The sequence below is a fragment of the Chelon labrosus genome, assembly GCF_963514085.1.
Source record: "Chelon labrosus genome assembly, chromosome: 10".
Classification (NCBI taxonomy): domain Eukaryota; kingdom Metazoa; phylum Chordata; class Actinopteri; order Mugiliformes; family Mugilidae; genus Chelon; species Chelon labrosus.
Genome location: NC_140360.1, coordinates 16,433,704 through 16,452,811, shown reverse-complemented (window position 1 = coordinate 16,452,811; position 19,108 = coordinate 16,433,704). Strand labels below are relative to the sequence as shown.

Genomic DNA, 19,108 nt, shown 5'->3' with positions numbered 1-19,108 from the left:
AAGGCTGATTGTCATGTCGGGGACAAACACACTTGAACACACCGCAGAGACTACAGCCATGGTCACCTGGCACACACAGTACATTGTGCATCTCCATGAAAGGAAATAACTCTTCTTACCAGCAGGTGCCAGTAGTTTGTATTCAGCAATTAAAAGTACTATTAGCTGAGAAGCTAGGAAGAACTGCAGTCTCCTGAATCATGATGACTGGTTGGTCTTAGCTGATCAGCCAGAGTGATCTCTCTAACCATCTCATTCGGCCACAGTTCAACATGATAAATGAAAAATCACACATAGAAGTCAGACTAGTGCAAACTATGTGGACACACCGTATCACTATAGGCGCTCATTGGCAGGTTGACTCTGGCAAACACCAGACCACCGACTTGGTGTCTCACATACTTTTCATACTTTTCAGAGTGACTTTTCATCCACACGAGGACGGCTAGAATCATCTACCGACGTGGTGGCTACCAGACAGTAGAAAATGGCCTTACAGTCTATGGTAGCTACATAACTAGCTACACTGTTTGCTTTGGCTTTCAGTGCTTCTCAGACTGCGACCGTTGACTTTATCTAAACAACTGCATTTTCTGTTATGGAGCTCTAGTGATCTAGCATTTTCCAAACGTCCAAAAGTCACAACACTACCACCTGCCAACAGGATTTTTTTACAGCTTAATTTTTAACAATGGGTTATTAGGGGTCTGATAAGCACTAATAAAGAATTTATCGTGCAAAGTCCCAGCATATTAAGACTCATCATTAGAAAGCAGTATCTAAATCATACACACCATGTTTGCCATGTTTACAGCTGTTCTGGTGTTTTACAGTTGATTATTCCCCCACACACACCTTAAACACAAATATTAACTGCCTGCAATTTGCATATTATTGTTAGCTTTTGCACAACAAGTTATGTAAAAGCCGGTTATTATCAGTCTGTGAGTGAGTCACCAACGTGAGTGAGGAACAAGTGAAGGGAGACTGTCCCTTTAAGAAGTAGTTGCATGGAGAAGCCGGTGATTTTCCACTCAAACCAAACTGATATTAAACGCGCACCAGCTCATAAACAATGCTCTCACACAAACACAAAAACATCCCACTTAACTGACATATTCAGCGTTACACAACAAGGAACAACAGACTGCTTTGTAAAAGTAACAAGACAGGTAATCTGATATTTTTATTTTATATGTAATTGGTCAATAACTTATATATAATAATAATGATTTAATGCGAGATAATATTGTGATGGACAAACTACACACTCCACACATAAGTCATGTATTTTTAACTCTTGATATTTTGATGTTGACAGTATGTTGATTCATTTCTCAAGACACGATTTGTTTTCCTCAATTTTGTCATGAGGCTGGTTCCTTATTTCCATGATGCTTCCGCTAAAAAAAAAAAGAAAAAAAAAAAGTCAGCCCATGGTTTAACCCTGCGTTAAACACAGCTTGAGTAAATAATGTGTTGCTTATGAAAAAAAAAAATCGCTCTGGCCTTTGCACCCGGTTTCTCTGTTTATACCTGATAAGAAAGCGTTCCTCATTTCTGTTTGATCATTTTGGGAGGGCTGCCTGATGCGTTCAGGCGCGCCCGGACTTCTCAGTGACGAAGCGATGTTGGAGAAAAATGTTTATTGTCTCTCGCGACAGGTGACAGGTGTACTTTGAAGTCATCCACCAAACGAATTGATGGCTAAATGTTTGGTTTGCACCTTATAGGAGACTGCTGAAGTAGGAGGCCTAATAAACTAAGACGTTTACTAGCTTATATCATATACTTAGTGGCTCATACTTAACCTACTTCTTCCGTCTTGTCCTGTCGGGTGTATGATTGATTGGCGTGTCCTTTAATAACCCTCAATCCGCCCTCTCAGCAAGAAAAGACTTGAGGGGTCGCTGTACCTCTTTTGGCTGCAGGTGCTGAAAATAAAATTTCCAAACTGGGGACATGCTGGGGTCTTTGAGGGTTTTAATGAGGATCATCTGCAAAAATGAGTAGTGATTCATGTGTAGTCACAACAATCTTGCATATTATTGATTCTGAAAAGGTGACATTCATAGATAATTGCAACATGAATAAATTTCCTCAATGCAAAAAATAAATAAATAAAAATAACGATTCATTGTATGTAAGCGTTTCGACCTTTACGTTGAGTGTAGTTATTCTGCTAAACACTGTACTGCGATTTCCTTTAGTCGTGTAATTCTTCCTTTCAAATCCACAAACCTGACTGTTGCATCCATTTCAAAGCAAAAACTCGAAACAAAATCATAGAAGTGAAAGGTGCAAGAAAACCAAAACTTACGATGGTTTCAGAAAAACTCTTTGAAGGTGGAAGACTGAATTCTGTGTTTGCAAAGTTAACATTTTACCCTCATAGATTTTGTGAGCTTTCCGAAAAAAACAAACTCTTACGAGCTTTGGAGCGGCTTTCTGTCTGTTACAAACATCTCCCTTCAAAATACAAATCCTCTGGTCTCTCAAATTATTAGTCAAAGGTTGCACAACCAGCATAGTGTGCAGTACACTCACCAAAACATGTTGGAACAAAGACGTGAATAAGGTGGGTATATGTGTGTGCAGCATTTAAAATGACAGCGTGTCATCGACTGATCCTTGTCCCCAATTCTACTGTGTAAATCCTGCAGAGGAATTTATCAGATTTAATTAACTGTTGCATGCCAGCCTTTGTCCAGGCATTGTGAGCTCAGTGAGCAGTGAATGGTATCTAAACAGGCTGTGGACAAGCTTAGGGGACACATTACCTTATTAGGCATTGTTATAAGCTGATACTGTACTCGCTTACATTTCCCAGATAACAAAACTCGTGTCATGAAGGGATGGAGGATGGTGCTGAAGAATGTCCTGCATGGTGGAAATGATCTCGCCATACTTTTAACTATACAGAGTTTTTAATTTCCACACATAGATGCACATAGAAGTGGTGAGCTGATGTTACAAGGGGCTTATCATGAAACTGAGCTTCACATTTCGATGCTGTTCGAGTGACTAAAACCAAAACTCAATGCAGCCTTCACTTCCCCCATTTGTGTTAGATCATAAATCAAGACCAACCCCCTGTAAAGGAGCAGCTCAGCTTTCCCCTCCTCTGAAATGTCCTCTGTGTCTCCAACATGAATAAGAAGTATGTGCGTGTGCTGCTTCTGTGACACACACACTCACCCCCCCCCCACCACCACCACTTGGCTGTGTGCGAGTGTTTGTGGGCAGGGAGTAGTGGAAATTTACAGTCTCCCACGTTGGTACCTGAGTTGTCTGTCACAGGGAGGCTGCGTCCAATCTCCACTTTGGATTTAATTGTCTTTAGCCAGGGGGCGGGCCCTGCCGTCAGCTTCACTTCTTGTGACCAGTGTCGGCATAAAGGCATTCAGTACAGAGGAATGGTGACAGCTGAGCAAGAGGAACACTATACATAGTCGCAGCCATGAAGGAAATGTAAGTTTTCTCATTTGCTTTGCTAGACTGGAAACTTGACTTCACCGGGTATGCATGCTCCTTTTCTCTCTGAACGGGCTGAAAAGGAATCCAATCAAAAGCAGGGGAGTGCTTTGTATACTGCCTCTTTGTTTGTTAAAAGCTTTAACTGTTTTTTGTTGTTGTATTTTACCATTCATATTGACAAGAAGCAGAAAAGCAATGTCCCGTGACTTCCTCTTTTCTTTCTTTCTCAAAAAAACAAAACAAAACAAAAACAAGAAAAAGCTTAAAGAATTTCATGTAATGTTTGCCCATTTTAAATCCCAAGGGCAGTTCGTGTTAAGTGTCTTATCACTAACACCACGCAGGCAGGTGAAACCCGCACGCCGAGCGGACGAGGGTTAGAAGAGGGGAGAGGGATATATAGAGAGAGGGAAACGGGATGAGGAACAGTGCGGGCAAGGACTGATCCAGTTATGTAAGCCGGTTTGAGAATGGAAAGCGCTTCAACTTGACTCGTCATGCATAACGGGATGAGAAAGAAAAAAATCTAGGGAATGATGGGACACGGTGTGCACACAGAGTTAATTAAGTGAGGAGATATATATGGTAATTCCCAGTAAGACAGAGAGAGAGAGAGAGAGCGAGAGAGAGAGACAGAGGGAGAGAGAGAGAGAGAGAGAGAGAGAGAGAGAGAGAGAGAGAGAGCGCTCAGGGAATCTTCCTCTTAATGTGGTTGCTGGTAAATGTGTCAAAGTTCTTATTATCACTGTTGTGAGGTGCTATTCCAAGTAATCATAAATCCTTCCCAGTTGTTGGTGTTGTTGTTTATTTGTGATAGCTCAGTAGCTGTTCTTAAATTCTTCTCAACAACAGATTCACTGAACCCAGATGAATTCTTTGGAGAGTTGACTCTGTACACCATGTTCTTTTGTCTGAACTTCCACTAACAGCGCAGGCTCAATTAATTTCGTGGCTTGAAAGGGTTAAGAGCAAGTATTTGACGTCGCTCTGCTGAATCCTTCTTTGAAAGAAGAAGACAATCCTCAGCTCAGCGCTATCAACCATTAATCTTACGTCTCACAATTAATTACAGCTCTCTCATTGTCGCTCTTTTGTTCTTTCATACATGCATGCTGGGATCTTAAATTAAACTCAGTCCTGGCATCACTTACACAGTTATTCCTGTCCTATTAGGGTTACTTTTCTCCTCTCTGGCTCATGGGGAAATTGGATGCCTCGGTGCGTAATAACAAATCCTGTCTTTCTTGGAAAGGCGGTTTACAGTGTAAACACTCAAGTAAACCTAAGCTGTTGTAGCTTCCTGAGAACACCTCAGGAATGTAGAGCCCTATCTTCCTCTCTATACTTGGATCATGGTAGCATAAGTTAAAGCACCTCAACAACTGTCTGTCAGGTTCATTCGGGGTCCCAATGGCATGTGTCGTTCCCAGCCGCCCCCTTCCTTTACCTCCGGTGACAATGTGCCCCCCTCGGAGCAGAAGATCCACCCTGAGACACAGAGTAAAGCTGGAACATGGGGAACAACATGTACGACTGATTTAAATGATGTGAATGAGCCACATTGGGATTTGGATGCCGTTCTAGCTCAACAATTTGACATAAAACACTGAAGATTTTATCTTAAAGCCAAAATATTCTGATGTCTTCACTGACTGAATTACTGAAATTTATAACATATTATTATATTTCTTTTTCCAGAAGGCCTCTGACATTCAGGTGTTTCACTTTCTCATTCACTTCTGCTCTCTGTTTCAAATCAGATCCTTTTCTTTAGTCTGAACGACCTCCATGCATCAGTTGCTCAGATTAGGAAGATTAACAGCATTGTACTGTTTATCATGTGCTCACACAGCAAGCTGTAACGCAATCAGGGGACAGCATTATCTCCCTAATGCTCCTCCCTATCTGCACGTTATCCCTCTCACCTCTGTCTGTCTCCTTTTTCATTTTCGCCATCCACAGCATGGCACAAAAGGAGAAGCTCCAATGCTTAAAGGACTTTCACAAGGACACCTTGAAACCATCGCCAGGGAAGAGCCCAGGCACGCGGCCTGAAGATGAGGCTGAAGGCAAGGTTCCTCAGAGGGAGAAGTGGGCCAGTAAGCTCGACTTTGTCCTGTCTGTGGCCGGAGGCTTTGTCGGATTAGGAAACGTCTGGCGCTTCCCTTACCTTTGTTATAAAAACGGTGGAGGTAGGTTGAGGATACACGTCACGTGCTGGGAGTGCTACGTTCAAAAACACCAGCACGAACGTGTCTCATTTTGAACTGATTCCTTTACTTCCAGGTGCGTTTCTTATCCCTTACTTCATCTTCCTGTTTGGGGGTGGCCTGCCTGTCTTCTTCTTGGAGGTCGCGCTGGGCCAGTACACCTCCGAGGGAGGGATCACCTGCTGGGCTAAGCTGTGCCCCATCTTCACTGGTCAGTCCTAGCATGCACATCTTCACCCTGAGAAAACCGAACAGAGGTTCTGCATCACAGCACAAATCTTCCCCGACAAGGCCATTTAATATTTAACGCTGAGTAAAAGCTTCATTTGTCTGAACAAGATGCCCGGCCTGATTTTGTTGCTGTGTCAGTCCAGTGTTCATCATTTTGTTCTGTTGGGTTAATTGGACCGGTCTCACCTCATTAGTCTGGTTTGTGTTGCGTAAACGACATTCCACAGCAAAGCAGGAGATAAAAACTGAAAGGAGTGAAGACGGGGGGAACGTGCAGAACGTGGGATATTTGATGCACATTCGTGTAAATACACAAATGCGAGCACTGCACTCTTAAAAGCTCAAAACACAAAGTCCTCCTTGGATTTCAGATTTGGTTTATATGATGGATGGATTTCTTGAGTTCTTGGTTGCCATGGAAACTGAGTCTGGGGAAAGAAAATAAGTTCCCTAGCAGTGGGTCCTGTTACATGCAGGAGATCGGCATTAAAAGATCATTTTTGAGTTTATGTAATATTATAAATAATGCATTTTATTTATTTATTTATTTTTCACGACGAGCTACTGATACTCTAAGACGCTCTTGGGCCTCTTTAATGTCCAGCCCTCTGCCTCTTGAGTGACAGCTGCGGACAACCAGGAAGGCACCGCACCCTCCGCAGCTGCTGTGACACCCTTACTCATGTTCACACGAGGGACGTCACATGAAAAGAGAGGAAACTGTGCGGTACCGGATCTCTGGCAGCTGCCAGAGGTCTCCGCCACTCCAAAGAACGCTGAAGCTGCTGTCTGTCCATCTGCTGCAGCGTCTGGCAAAGCAGAGAAAGTCTAGAAATGGCTGCTGGAACCGGCCTATTGCTAATCGGCTCATTGTTTCGGACTCCTTTACTTGTTTTTGTTTTTTTTACGCGATCAATGACTTTACTCAGCTTGCGCCAGCGTGTGGTCGACACACACACACACACACACAAACACACACACACACACACACACACCTGTCACAGTAATGACTTATCTATCAGTTTGCATTTAGAATGTGGGAATGAGGAGGTGGGGGCGACAGAGATGATGAGGTTAAAAATACTCTGTAGCGGTGGAAAGGGAACCGGGGATTTCTGAGTCTGGGTTCGTGGCAAAGTCATCTAAAAATAACACTAAGGACATTATAAATGTATATAATCGAGTAAAGCTTTGGACCTTTCCATCCATTTTAACTCCTTTTGTCTGTGACAGCCCGATGTTTATATTAAAAGAAAAAAACGGTTGCTATAATCAGGCCACAGCAGGCGGCACCAAAAAACTACTAGCTCAGACTCACAGTGGAGCTAACAAGCAAGTCAATTATCTCATTAGCTGGTGGAGACCAAAAACAGAACTAAAAGGAGATTGAATAACGGACTCCGAAACATGACTGGATTACCAAGTTGCTCAGTATATGTGTAAATAGACCTACGTGCTAATAAGTTTGACTTCTAAACTTCGTTCGCAGCTTGTTTTGATGCAGCCAAGTTGTCAAAGCTACATCAACAACAACAACAAAAAAGTCTCAATGTTAGAGTCACATGAAATTTACAATATCTTGACTTTATGTTAAAATCTGCCACCCTCTTGTTTTTTTTGTTTTTTTTTTGTTTCTCCAGGTATTGGCTACGCCTCTATCGTAATCGTATCTCTACTGAACATCTACTACATCGTGATCTTGGCCTGGGGACTCTACTACCTGTTTCAGTGCTTTCAGCCGGAGCTCCCGTGGGCCAAATGCAACCAGCCCTGGAACACAGAGCACTGTATAGAGGACACAGTCCGCAAGAACAAGACCCTCTGGCTGGCAGCCAACATTACAAACTTTACCTCCCCCGTAACTGAGTTCTGGGAGTGAGTATTCTTTGACTGCATGCCTGACCGACACACACACACACACACACACACACACACACACACACACACGGATATACTAAAGTAACACTGCCTCTTTATCTCGCTTGCGTAAATGTGTTTGAACAAGCACCATTCCTGCGAAAGGTACGGTTTGCTTTTATGCAGCAGCAGCTCTAGAGCACTGTATTATAAACTTTATTTAGACAGAAATTTTCAAAAACTGAATGTAGCTCAAAGACTCATTAATTTTAAGACACTGTTTGAATCCAAAGTCAAATCATGGCACTAACATAGTCCGATGTTTTAGCAGTATTATTCTCTTAAAGAGAAGCAGAAGGGCACACAAAGGCCAAGTCATGTGCCTGTTTTATTTTATCTATTATCTGTTTTATTAGTCTCTCGTGATCTCGAGTTGCCACATAACCCACGTGCTTGTGTGTGTTCAAAAATCTAAACGATGAAATCTATTTCAAGTCCCACAAACTGCTGACCTCTTATGTTCCCCGATCTCCTCCGCAGACACAACGTCCTGAGCATCTCCTCCGGGATTGAGGACCCAGGGCCCCTCAAGTGGGACTTGGCCTTGTGTCTCCTGGCAGTGTGGGTTATCTGCTTCTTCTGTATCTGGAAGGGAGTCAAGTCCACTGGGAAAGTGAGTGCTGAGACATAGACACATCCTGTGCTTAATGTGTTGTCTGGATGCTGTTGGGCTTTTGGATTTTACCCCGACCGGCCAGTGATAAAACACTGTCGCTCAGAGAAAACCCACCTGCTTGGAAACAAGGTTGATATAGTGGATTTAGAGACACAAGCCTCCGCGTTGTCTTGGAACTTACTTCTTGGCCAGACACACTGTCAGCTGTACACACTCGACTGACGATCCTTAGTTCCGTCGTTGTTCCTGCTAGCAGGACAGAAAGTGGGCCGTGGCCAACACGCACAGCTCTTTGAAGCAAATGATTAACTTTATTAAGAGCTATTAGAGGGTTCATTTACCTGTTTAATGCAAGGTTCATTGTTGTGACAAGTGTGCCTTAAATCCAACACAAACACAGGAAGTAAAAGTATGTATGCTGTGAACCTGTGGGTGTTTTGGCTAACAATTCCTTTTTTTCCGATCAGGTGGTGTACATAACAGCAACTTTCCCTTTTGTGATGCTGATCGTGCTGCTGGTACGTGGCGTGACCCTGCCTGGGGCGTCTGAAGGGATTAAATTTTACCTTTACCCCAACCTAACCCGCCTACAGGATCCAGAGGTAGGATCAAAAACCCTGTCACCGTGTCGCAGCTTGTATCTTTTTTTTTGTTTCCACATGTTAAAGGAATAGTCAGATGGTGAGATCAATACAACGCTCATACCTGAACTTTACACATGAAACTACAGGAAGCCACCGCTACTGTAAGCTACGCTTGGCTAACTTTAAGCTGTGCAACCAGTTTTAAGTAGTAGCAGTATCATCAGAAAACTACAAATTAATATGTCTAACAAAGGACATAATGTCCATGAGAAAGAAACGATTGCAACATAGCTCCAGGTGCAAAAGTCTAATAGTGATAATGCATGACTGCTTGTACGATTATGTGATGGTCTACAGAGATTTATAACATGTTTCGTCACAGTTTTTTAAGGCTTTGCCGTCCCCAATCTTTCCATTGCAGTTCACTTTTAGAGTAAATATGGAATTTGCATTCATTTTGTGACCAGTTCATGCTTCCTTATGCCAATATTGCTTTATTAATAAGTTCATCGTCATCACCTCAAGAGATGATGAATGCTAATGTTGTGCTCACCGCTTCTTTCCGCTGCCCCTGACTTCGTCTCCTCAGGTGTGGATTGACGCTGGAACCCAGATCTTCTTCTCCTACGCCATTTGCCTGGGCGCCATGACGTCGCTGGGGAGCTACAACAAATACAGATACAACTGCTACAGGTGAGCCGCATTTCCGCTGGGGCGGGTGGGGCGGCGGGACTGTAGTAGTGACAGCAACTCGTGTCAGAGACGGTTGCGTGAAAAGAAAATGGGAACTTCGGTTCCGCCTGTGATCATTAACAACCTCCATGACATATGTGTGACATAGGGACTGTTTGCTGCTGGGAGGCCTCAACAGCGGTACCAGTTTTGTGTCTGGCTTCGCAATATTTTCCGTCCTGGGCTTCATGGCACAAGAACAAGGGGTGGACATTGCCGATGTGGCAGAGTCAGGTACGAGGGTTCAAGGTGATGGCAGCAGTGTTGGTGGGCGCTGCTGTCAAAAAAAAAAAAGGAGGAAAAAAAGAGACAATTGGAAACTTAAATTTTATAAGTAAATTACCTTAGTCCCAGAAGCTATGATGCTGCAATGTAGAGGAATCGGCAGTTGCACACTCCTTGAATAAAAGCCTCAAAGAGACAGACTTATTTCATTGGGAAACATATTCCACGTTTTATGGGGACAGATTACATCGCATTGGTCAAGTGCTGTGTTTTTAGGGACACAGTGAACTGCGCTACGATGTACTGAGCCATTATCATTGCTACAGGTGTCCCACATTCAACCTGCTCCGGTCATTTAATAGCTTTACATCTTTCTGACCAGGGGACATTCCTAAGAAGATTGGCACTGCACTTTACTGTACGCACACCCTCGGGTGATATTTCTGACCTGCAGCACTGCCCCGTAGGCCCAGTCCTGTTAACAAGCCGTGGATTTTCTGAGGCGGACGCCACCGCTGCTGTTCCTCTCTTCCTTTATTTTTCTATGTGGACTTTGAAGGAGATGCGGCTTCCTTTGGCATGCTCGCTCTGTGCAGTTAAAATTAAACTCTCTGCCATCTTGAATGTAATCACACAAACTCAAACTACACTTGTACGACCATGGCAGTAATTCTGAGATGGCATGTTAGCTTGTAAATACATATTCCATCATATATATGAAAAACTAAATTCACAAGTTGTCACTTTTAAGAGAAATGACCTGCAGATTTTTGCTCAGCTGTTGAATTGAGGCACCATGTGTTATGTGATTGCTGTGTCTCATGCTCTTATTGAACTATATCCTGTTGACCCGGTTCACGGCTTTGCTAAAATCCATGTCTGTTTTGTTTAGATTAGGTTAGATTAGATTCAGCTTTATTGGCATTGTACACAGTAAGTACCAAAATGCAGTGTTGCAGAAAGTAATTACATATGCAGACCTATGAAGATGAAACCAATGATGCTGTGAAGGAAATAGGAAGCATGCAACTGTTATATGTGCTGATAAAACAACACGTAAATTGTTAAGCAGCTATCATATGTGTAGTATGAACAGAACCTAGTCATAGTATGACCAGTCTACGCTTGATTATGTTACTGAAAGTAGAAATAGTAGTTATGTAATATGTACAGTGTAAAAGATAGTTTGCACAGTAGTATAAATTGTTTGTCCTGCAAGTAAACACACACAGGACATCTTTAAGGAGAGTATTTCTTCTCTGACAGCCGCCCTTGTTGGCACATTAGAATTATAATTTCTCTAGCTCAGTGCTAGCTCAGTATGTGCATTATTATTTACAGTCCCCTTTGCACAGTGTCGTCCAACTTGAAATCAGATAGAAATGTTAATTCGGTCCTCTGCCCCTTCTCCCCGTCCCCATTCTGTTCTCCTTCCAGGTCCCGGCTTGGCCTTCATCGCCTACCCTAAAGCTGTGTCCATGATGCCGCTGCCAACCCTGTGGGCCATCCTCTTCTTTATCATGCTGCTGCTCCTGGGTCTCGACAGCCAGGTCGGTGTATTTCGCTGCAGTGCCAAGCCAAGCAATACACAGAATAGCTGTTCAGAGTAGTGCCCATTAATTTCAGAAAGACACCTCCCCGGCCCCGAGGGGTTTGTTGGCTCCTGCCAGTCCCAATGTGTAAAACACATTTGGTGTCTCTCTGATCCATATCTGACGTCTCCAAGGTATCGGATAACCAGCGGACAAGAAAAGCCCCGTGTGCCCACAAAGGTGCTTTACTGCCACACTCAGCTGCACTGTGTGAGGATTAAAGCCTCTTTAATGCCCTGTAATACTACAAAATGGCTTTTTAGAAGCTGGCAGATGTTTGCCACACATTCAGTAAGTAAAACTCAATATAATAGCTTCCATGCAAGCCATCTAGCTTTGATACGAGGCAGAGCTTTGATTAAGACAAGATAATCTAAGTAGACAAAACACAAGTGTGCGCCCGAGGGATTCTCCGGCTATATCGCATTTCCTGCCTCCAAGTGTAATTCTACCCCTGTGCTAACTCAGTCCTGCACATGGCCAGCTACTCATCTCAGCCAAAAGCGAGTGCAGGTCAATGCTCTAAATTTGAGCACATGTAAATACTAATGCGAGTGCAGCTATTTCCATGAGAGAAATGTTGTCCGTGCGTGTATGTGTGTGTGTGTGTGGGGGGGCATAATGTGACTATAAAATTCATGCAAATTTGTAATCCTGAATGCTATATATTGTTAACATCGCTCACACATGCACATGCAGTACGTGCCAATGTTATGTAAGAGCTTTTTGTTTGTTATTGTGCAATGAAATATCGTACTCTTCTTGCATAAAGACACTGTACTTTGACAAACAGGAGCACATTTTTTAATTTTGTTATGACATTATGCAGCTTGAGACAAAGTGGAGACATGGGGAAGCAAGACGAGTCATGCAGACAAGCAGACGGAGACAGTGATTCATTGTTATTTTGCTTCTGTTGTGTCTTGGTAGCAACAAACCAGTGTTGCAAAGAGGAGCCTAGTTTAAATTCTCATTACTGCCCAACAAAGACAGCTCTTATTCTCTAATCACTGGTTTACGCAGGCATAACAAGAGCTGCTTGCAGAGAGAGAGAGAGACATAGATTTTTCTATTCCTTTGAGAACCTAATAGTTGCTTTTGTCCCCCACAGTTTGTTGAAGTGGAAGGACAGATCACGTCTATTGTGGATCTGTACCCGTCCCTCCTCAGGAAGGGTTACCGGCGAGAGATCTTCATAGCAGTGATGTGCTTCATGAGTTATCTCCTGGGACTCGCCATGGTAACGAAAGTAAGTTCAACAAGAGTCTCTTCATCGAGCCTCTGTCTGCGCTCCTTACTTCTGCTGCGTATCCTGTTTAGAAAAGGAAAAGAGACTCGCTGAGACTCGCTGATGTTTGAGACTGCATTCGCCTCAGCATCAGAGATAACGCCGCAGATTTTCCACTGCCTGTCTGCAGCTGCATTGTTACAACCAAATATGGCTTCCTACCACATTCACCACTCACATCCTGCGTGTCTGAATGGAACAATTTGGAATGCTGTTTTCCGTTTAGTAGTTAACCGTTCTTCAATGACGTCTCGGCACCTGTTGAACTCTGTTTCTATTGGTGGTGTGCCAGCATTCTTGCGTCCAGTTTTCAACTTCCCCCGCCCACCCTGCTTTAATGCCCCCTTGTATCTTTTGACTTTCTCTCCTAATAGAGATAATCAATGCAACTCTCTGTATTTCTTTTCCAGGGCGGCATGTATGTGTTTCAACTCTTTGACTACTATGCAGCCAGCGGTGTGTGCCTTTTGTGGGTTGCATTCTTTGAATGCATTGCTGTAGCCTGGGTTTATGGTAAGTCTGCATGTGACAGGTTTCTGTTGTCTGTATCATTTTTCAAAGTAATGATCATCCAGAAGAGAGGGTTAAAGAGGCGGCTCCAATGATCTCTATGGTAGTAAACAAAAGTGTCCTTGTGGGTTTTTTTTTTTACAAGTCAGTAGTAAATAAGTTTGACTGCAGGGGGGTGTTGAGGTTAAGGGGAGAATGTGATTGGCCATCCAGAGTTGCCTCCCACCAGATTATAACATTATTAATGAAGAAAGAACATTTAGAGAAAAGAGAAAAACTTTAAATGGAATGAGAGTGGCTCTGCATCGCCCCTGCTAATGCTGCTGTGGTTGAAGCACACAGAATATCTTCTCAGTGACTTTTTTGTTGGTGGACAATGGAGGCTCTGTGTCTTAAATCAGTGCTTCCCAACTTGTGGGTTGGGATCCTTCAAAGGGTCGAACCCTGTTAACAATCGAGGTGCGAAGTGGAGGCTTCTGGTCTGAGAAGTGTATTATACTCCAGTCTGTTTTCCCATTTTAAGATTTTCTTAATGTTAGATGATAATTTTACGCTGAAATCCAGAACTTTTGAATGAGAGACGTCCAATTCCAGAGGTCCAAATACAAAAACTCTCATGAGCATTGACTGCCGTTTGACTGGGGAAGAGGACAAACTGTTAATATTAAAACAGATAAGGGATCATCGCCTTTTGACTTAAATTCTAATTACCCATATCAACCCATGACTAGGTGTTTAGTGTATTTGTTTACTTGACAGAGGCTGCTAATCTTTAAAAGATTACAAGCTCAAAGGTGCGCAACAGCAATCAATGACTAAATGAAAATATATGCTTCCATTTGAGACAAACAACACAGATAAGGGCTCATAAACCTGCTGATTTCTGCAGGTTGATATAAAGGTCATTCTGCAATAACACATGCACAATAGAAACCAATGATATCTCCCGTATAATTTTCATCATATTGACTGAAACATATGTATACATAGATAGATATAGATATGTGTATAGATACATATTTACTGACTTTATTCTCTTTATGTTGGACAGGTGTTGATAATTTCTATGACGCAGTTGAGGACATGATTGGCTACAGACCAAACCCATGGATGAAATGGAGCTGGTCCATAATCACTCCTGTCCTCTGCATGGTGAGAGATCATTTTCATTTTATTGTGTCGGAAAGTTTGGCGATGCTGTCGTCAATGACGTGTTGATAGTTGAACTGTCACGGTCATGGGGCACACACTAAATTCAGCATGCGTTTGTTTTCTAGGGCTGCTTTGTCTTCTCCCTGGTAAAGTACAAGCCCTTGACCTATAACAAGGTGTATGAGTATCCTGACTGGGCCATCGGCCTTGGCTGGGTTTTGGCTCTGTCCTCCATGATCTGCATCCCCATGGTGATGGTCATCAAGATCTTGCAGTCTGAGGGACCTCTGATTGAGGTGAGCTGGCATGGATGAAGATTGATACCATTCTCGCGTCTTAAATACCACACGTCTAAATTCTCACTACCATAAATATGAAACCAAAGCCAGGAGTGGGTTAGCTTAGCCTAGCGTGAATACTGCAGACAGAAGGAAAACGCTATCCTGGCTTTGTCAAAAGGCAAGTAGTGCATTTATAGTTTACTCACAGCTTTACGTGATCTGAACAACGTAAAATGTGTAAAATGAAAACATATTTCAGAGAGAAACTGAAATAGAAATCTAAAGACTACTCAGATAGCGGCGTTTGTTTGACTCAGATGTGCAGTTTTATTAAGGCCCTTGACTGACAGCACTGACTGAGGGTGAGTTTGGTTGCCAGGACTCCACAGGTCGACCTTATATAGCCCACATTTGGCCTTGAATGACAGCAGGGTGAGTTTGGCTCATGGCATTTGGGCCACTCCATTATGAGCATTAATGCAAACATAGCTTCTGGTCATTCAGTTACACAATTGTCCCTCAACTGTCCCCTAAGTCTTCCACCATCTCTGTTCACAACACAAACACACTATAAGTAACTGTAAATTGCTAATGTTGGTAAACATTCACTTAGATTCACACTCTAGAGAAAAATCCTCAGCCCAACGTTATTGCAAATAAAAACATTAAAAAAAAAAACTTTACCTCTTCATTCTGGAAAGTGTTCATTATAGCTTATTTTCAAATCCACAGTCAGTGTGTTCAGTTATTTAACTTAACTATAATAGCTCCTAGAGGCTTATTGCGGTCAACTAGTACAATGTATGCTAGCAGATTACCATGATAGCAACTTAGCTTGCTAGTGGATGCTCTAGCTAGGCTGCAGTCATTGGTTACCAGGCTAATTGTCTTAGCTAGCTGTAGCTCCGTGTTTAATGTGCAGACATAATCCACTCATCTAGCTTTTTTGCAAAAAAATAGTCTAAGCATATTTCCCAAAATCATAAATGATTCCTTTACTACAGAGAGCCTTGTGTTTCTACTTCATCATCTCTCACATGGTTTGAATTGTTGCACGCGTACTGGTACTGATGTGAACTCGTGTAACTGTCACTTTTTGCCTTAAACCACCTCGGTTTGGGATGATCATTAGTCTAATGTCTCATCTCCTTCCCTCAGAGGATCAAAGCAGTGGCAGCCCCGGCAAAGACAGGCGTGAGCTCTCGCCCGAAAGAGTACAACGTGAAGGGCAGCGAGCTGACACAGCCCCTGGACCCAAACGGGAACAATGGCTTGATCAAGCCCACCCACACCATTGTAGAAACAACGATGTGAGCGCTCTCTGTGAGAGGAATAAGACTGATGTGCTTTCTGTGTTATTATCATATTTGCTAACTTTGATAATGGTAGGTTTACATTGTCCAATATATTCACAATAGAGATACCCTGGTTTGATTTCTATGAAGAGAGTTATATATTATTGTTGTAATTTTTTTTCTCTTGTAATTTTTTTTTCTTTCTTTTTTTTACTATATTGATATTGTTGATGTTACAATTGTCGCTGTAGCTGGCACTGATCTCAGTTTAGGCAGTATTGTGAGATAGAACATGTTCAATGTTTACTACCCCCTCTGTTGATTCCGGAGAGATGAGGAATTTGCTTTGTTTTGGTGTAATAGAAGACAAGAGGAAATTCTCACTTCTTCTCATAAATTTAGTGCTCTAAATGAGCAATTGATCGTGAAATAAGCTAGAAAATGTCCAAACACCCTGACGCGATCGTGGCAGTCTTGTGGCCGCCAGCAAATTTCTGTAATATCTTATTTTTTTTAATCCCACAATGAAAATGAATGTACAACCGCAAGCGGCGGAAGCAAGCCACCCACATCTCTCAGAGAACATATAGATAACATGTTAAGTGGCAACATGCACTGTGTAGAGTTGATCTTGCTTGACGTCCTTTAAGTTACAAGTTAAACAAGGCCTTGGCCAAATACTGTGAGAAATGCGTTTTTACAAAGATCCATCCAGAAGACTGCTGAGAAAACTAAGAAAGAAAAAGTGAGGAGAAAAGGGAAGTGGCATTTTTAGAGTATTTGTACACAGCCTGTGTGACTACTATAGTCAGTCCCAGTGCATTTATTGAAACCTCTCTTTGCACTTTATATGTCATTTCACCTTTATTGTAGTATTTGTTATTATCGTTGCAAAGTACTGCAGTTACATTTGCAACACATTTCAGGAGGAAATATTTTTAGCTGACTAACGTTTTGATATTGTAAACTTTGAAATACAGCATCTAGTTGTTTCATTGCTGAGACAATGACAAAATAGAGTAGAAATCAGACATCAAATCTTCGGATTAATTATTACTATTAGTGGGAATTGTGAGAACATCACTTAATATGAGTTTTCTTTTCTAAACATCCTGACGGCTCTCTCTCCATTGTGCTCATTGCAGTAGCAGGCGTATTCTGCAGAACTACCACTGGACTCTAGTTCGTAATGTTCGGTTATATTTGTATTGTAGAATTTGAATTGTTTGTAAATCACATATGCCTTTTTGTAACAATTTTATACTGTACATCATCTGAACACCGTCACTGAACTATTATTTTAAAGAAAGCTCACCAATGTGTTTTCTAGAAAAAAGGAAAAAAAATAAAGATATTCGTGAGCCCGGATTACAATTTTTCACTGTGCAATATTCAAAGAAGCAGCAGTGTTCGCTCTGCTCATTCAAAATTATGAAGGAAAAAAGAAAAAGAAAAAAAACTTGCATAGTTGAATACAAAATCTGAAGAAATTTGTTGCAGGAGCTTTCTTCATGAGAAAATAATTTGTGCAACTTGGAAATTTCAAATGTACCAAAGTATTTTTGTCTCACAGTTATCCCCTTTGGAGATGCATATTGCATCATTTCTATATAGATTAAATAAACATCTTTTCTCTTCGGATTCATTCGTGTGATGCATTTCTTCTCCTAATATGAACGTCTCTAAAAGGTTATACACCATACTTTATACTGAGGTCTGTAGTGTAGGCTTTATTCACAGTGGCTATAATATATTTTTAAGTAGTTTTTTAATGTTCATAATCTTCTGTCATAGAACATAATAGAAATACATAAAGAACGTTTTAGCTGGGCTGTTGTATTGGATTGCACAGATGTATCTAATAAAATGGGCACTGTGTGTGCTCATCAACATTTATAGGGCGATATGCATGAGTCATTTTTTTTTCTCCATTCATGAGTCTGATGTTTATTGCTTTCTACTAGAGCCTAAATGATGGAAGTTGGAAGAAAATAGCCAGTGCAGTGGACTGGAGTTTAACCTACTAAACAGAGGCACTACTGTAAACAACAAAATGACTGAGAAGTCCATCCTGATTCAAAGATTTTTATCTGTCCACTCCAAATCTGCATCATTTCTGTGTCCCACTGTTGGTGAAAACTACTCATTACAAAACTACAACTAGTATTCATTAGGTTCTGCAGAATGTCGCTGCCGTTAACACCATTTTCCCCAAACTTCCCAGTCCTGTATTCATAGATTTCAACACCTTTTATTTAAACATGATCATTTCATATCACATGCAGGCTACACAGCGATGACACTTGTTAGGTATAGCCATAGACTACATAAATAATATGTAAACAGTCTATGGGTACAGCACTAGATAGCGTGTGCTCCTTGACTCTGGTTTAGAGAAAGTTATTGCATGTTGCTTGGACCTGAACTGTGCTGAGACATTCGACCTTCATCAGCGTTTGTCTGTTTTCAATTTGGAGATTTTTGCTATTGTCCAAAACACAATACCACTTGATTGGACTCCTGAAATAGCAATCTATATTTATTCAAATGTTCCTCACTGAAGGCCAGCAGTGTCACCCTGACTCCCGCTTCTCCCCCACTCCCCGTGATGGCTCATTGACACCTGTCCTAAAATTTTCCGGGCTGTCTGTCCCACCATCAATCTAAATCACCCCGCCAGCAGGTGGGAGTTGCATTCACACCTCACTGTCAAAGATGGGATTGGCTCATTTGGACATGCCTCTGGTGTTACCACTGTCCATCCAAAACACTCAAAGCACTGAATCCCTAAAGACTTTAATTTAGGTCACCTGCATGACTGAATCAAGTGCCTGAGTGCAGCAGAATGTAAGGCCTCCGTGTGCTTCATGGAAATGGGGCGGTGCTTTGTGAAACCACTTTTGCAGAGAGTAATTTCTGTGACTAGTCAAGTGAGAGTCTCATACTTATACTCATACTCATGTTGAATTTAATAAAGTTAAGAGGTTAGATGCTCTTT

The 19,108-nt window shown here is 42.0% G+C and overlaps 1 protein-coding gene across 2 annotated transcripts; it reads left to right on the top strand.

Annotated features, from left to right (window-relative positions):
* Positions 1-1,030: 1,030 nt before the first annotated feature.
* On the top strand, positions 1,031-18,006 carry slc6a6b (solute carrier family 6 member 6b). 2 transcript variants are annotated; one of them, XM_084553735.1, is made up of 15 exons: positions 1,042-1,172; positions 2,831-3,471; positions 5,440-5,669; positions 5,764-5,898; positions 7,559-7,793; positions 8,316-8,448; positions 8,919-9,053; positions 9,625-9,728; positions 9,877-10,001; positions 11,430-11,542; positions 12,696-12,833; positions 13,283-13,385; positions 14,434-14,534; positions 14,660-14,830; positions 15,974-18,006. In XM_084553735.1, the coding sequence occupies exons 2-15, from the start codon at positions 3,461-3,463 to the stop codon at positions 16,127-16,129; spliced, it is 1,890 nt and encodes a 629-aa protein (XP_084409861.1). In that variant the 5' UTR covers positions 1,042-1,172; positions 2,831-3,460; the 3' UTR covers positions 16,130-18,006. The 2 variants fall into 2 exon arrangements, with proteins under 2 accessions (XP_084409862.1, XP_084409861.1); XM_084553736.1 differs by lacking the exon at positions 2,831-3,471 and having other exon boundaries at positions 1,031-1,172.
* Positions 18,007-19,108: the final 1,102 nt, after the last annotated feature.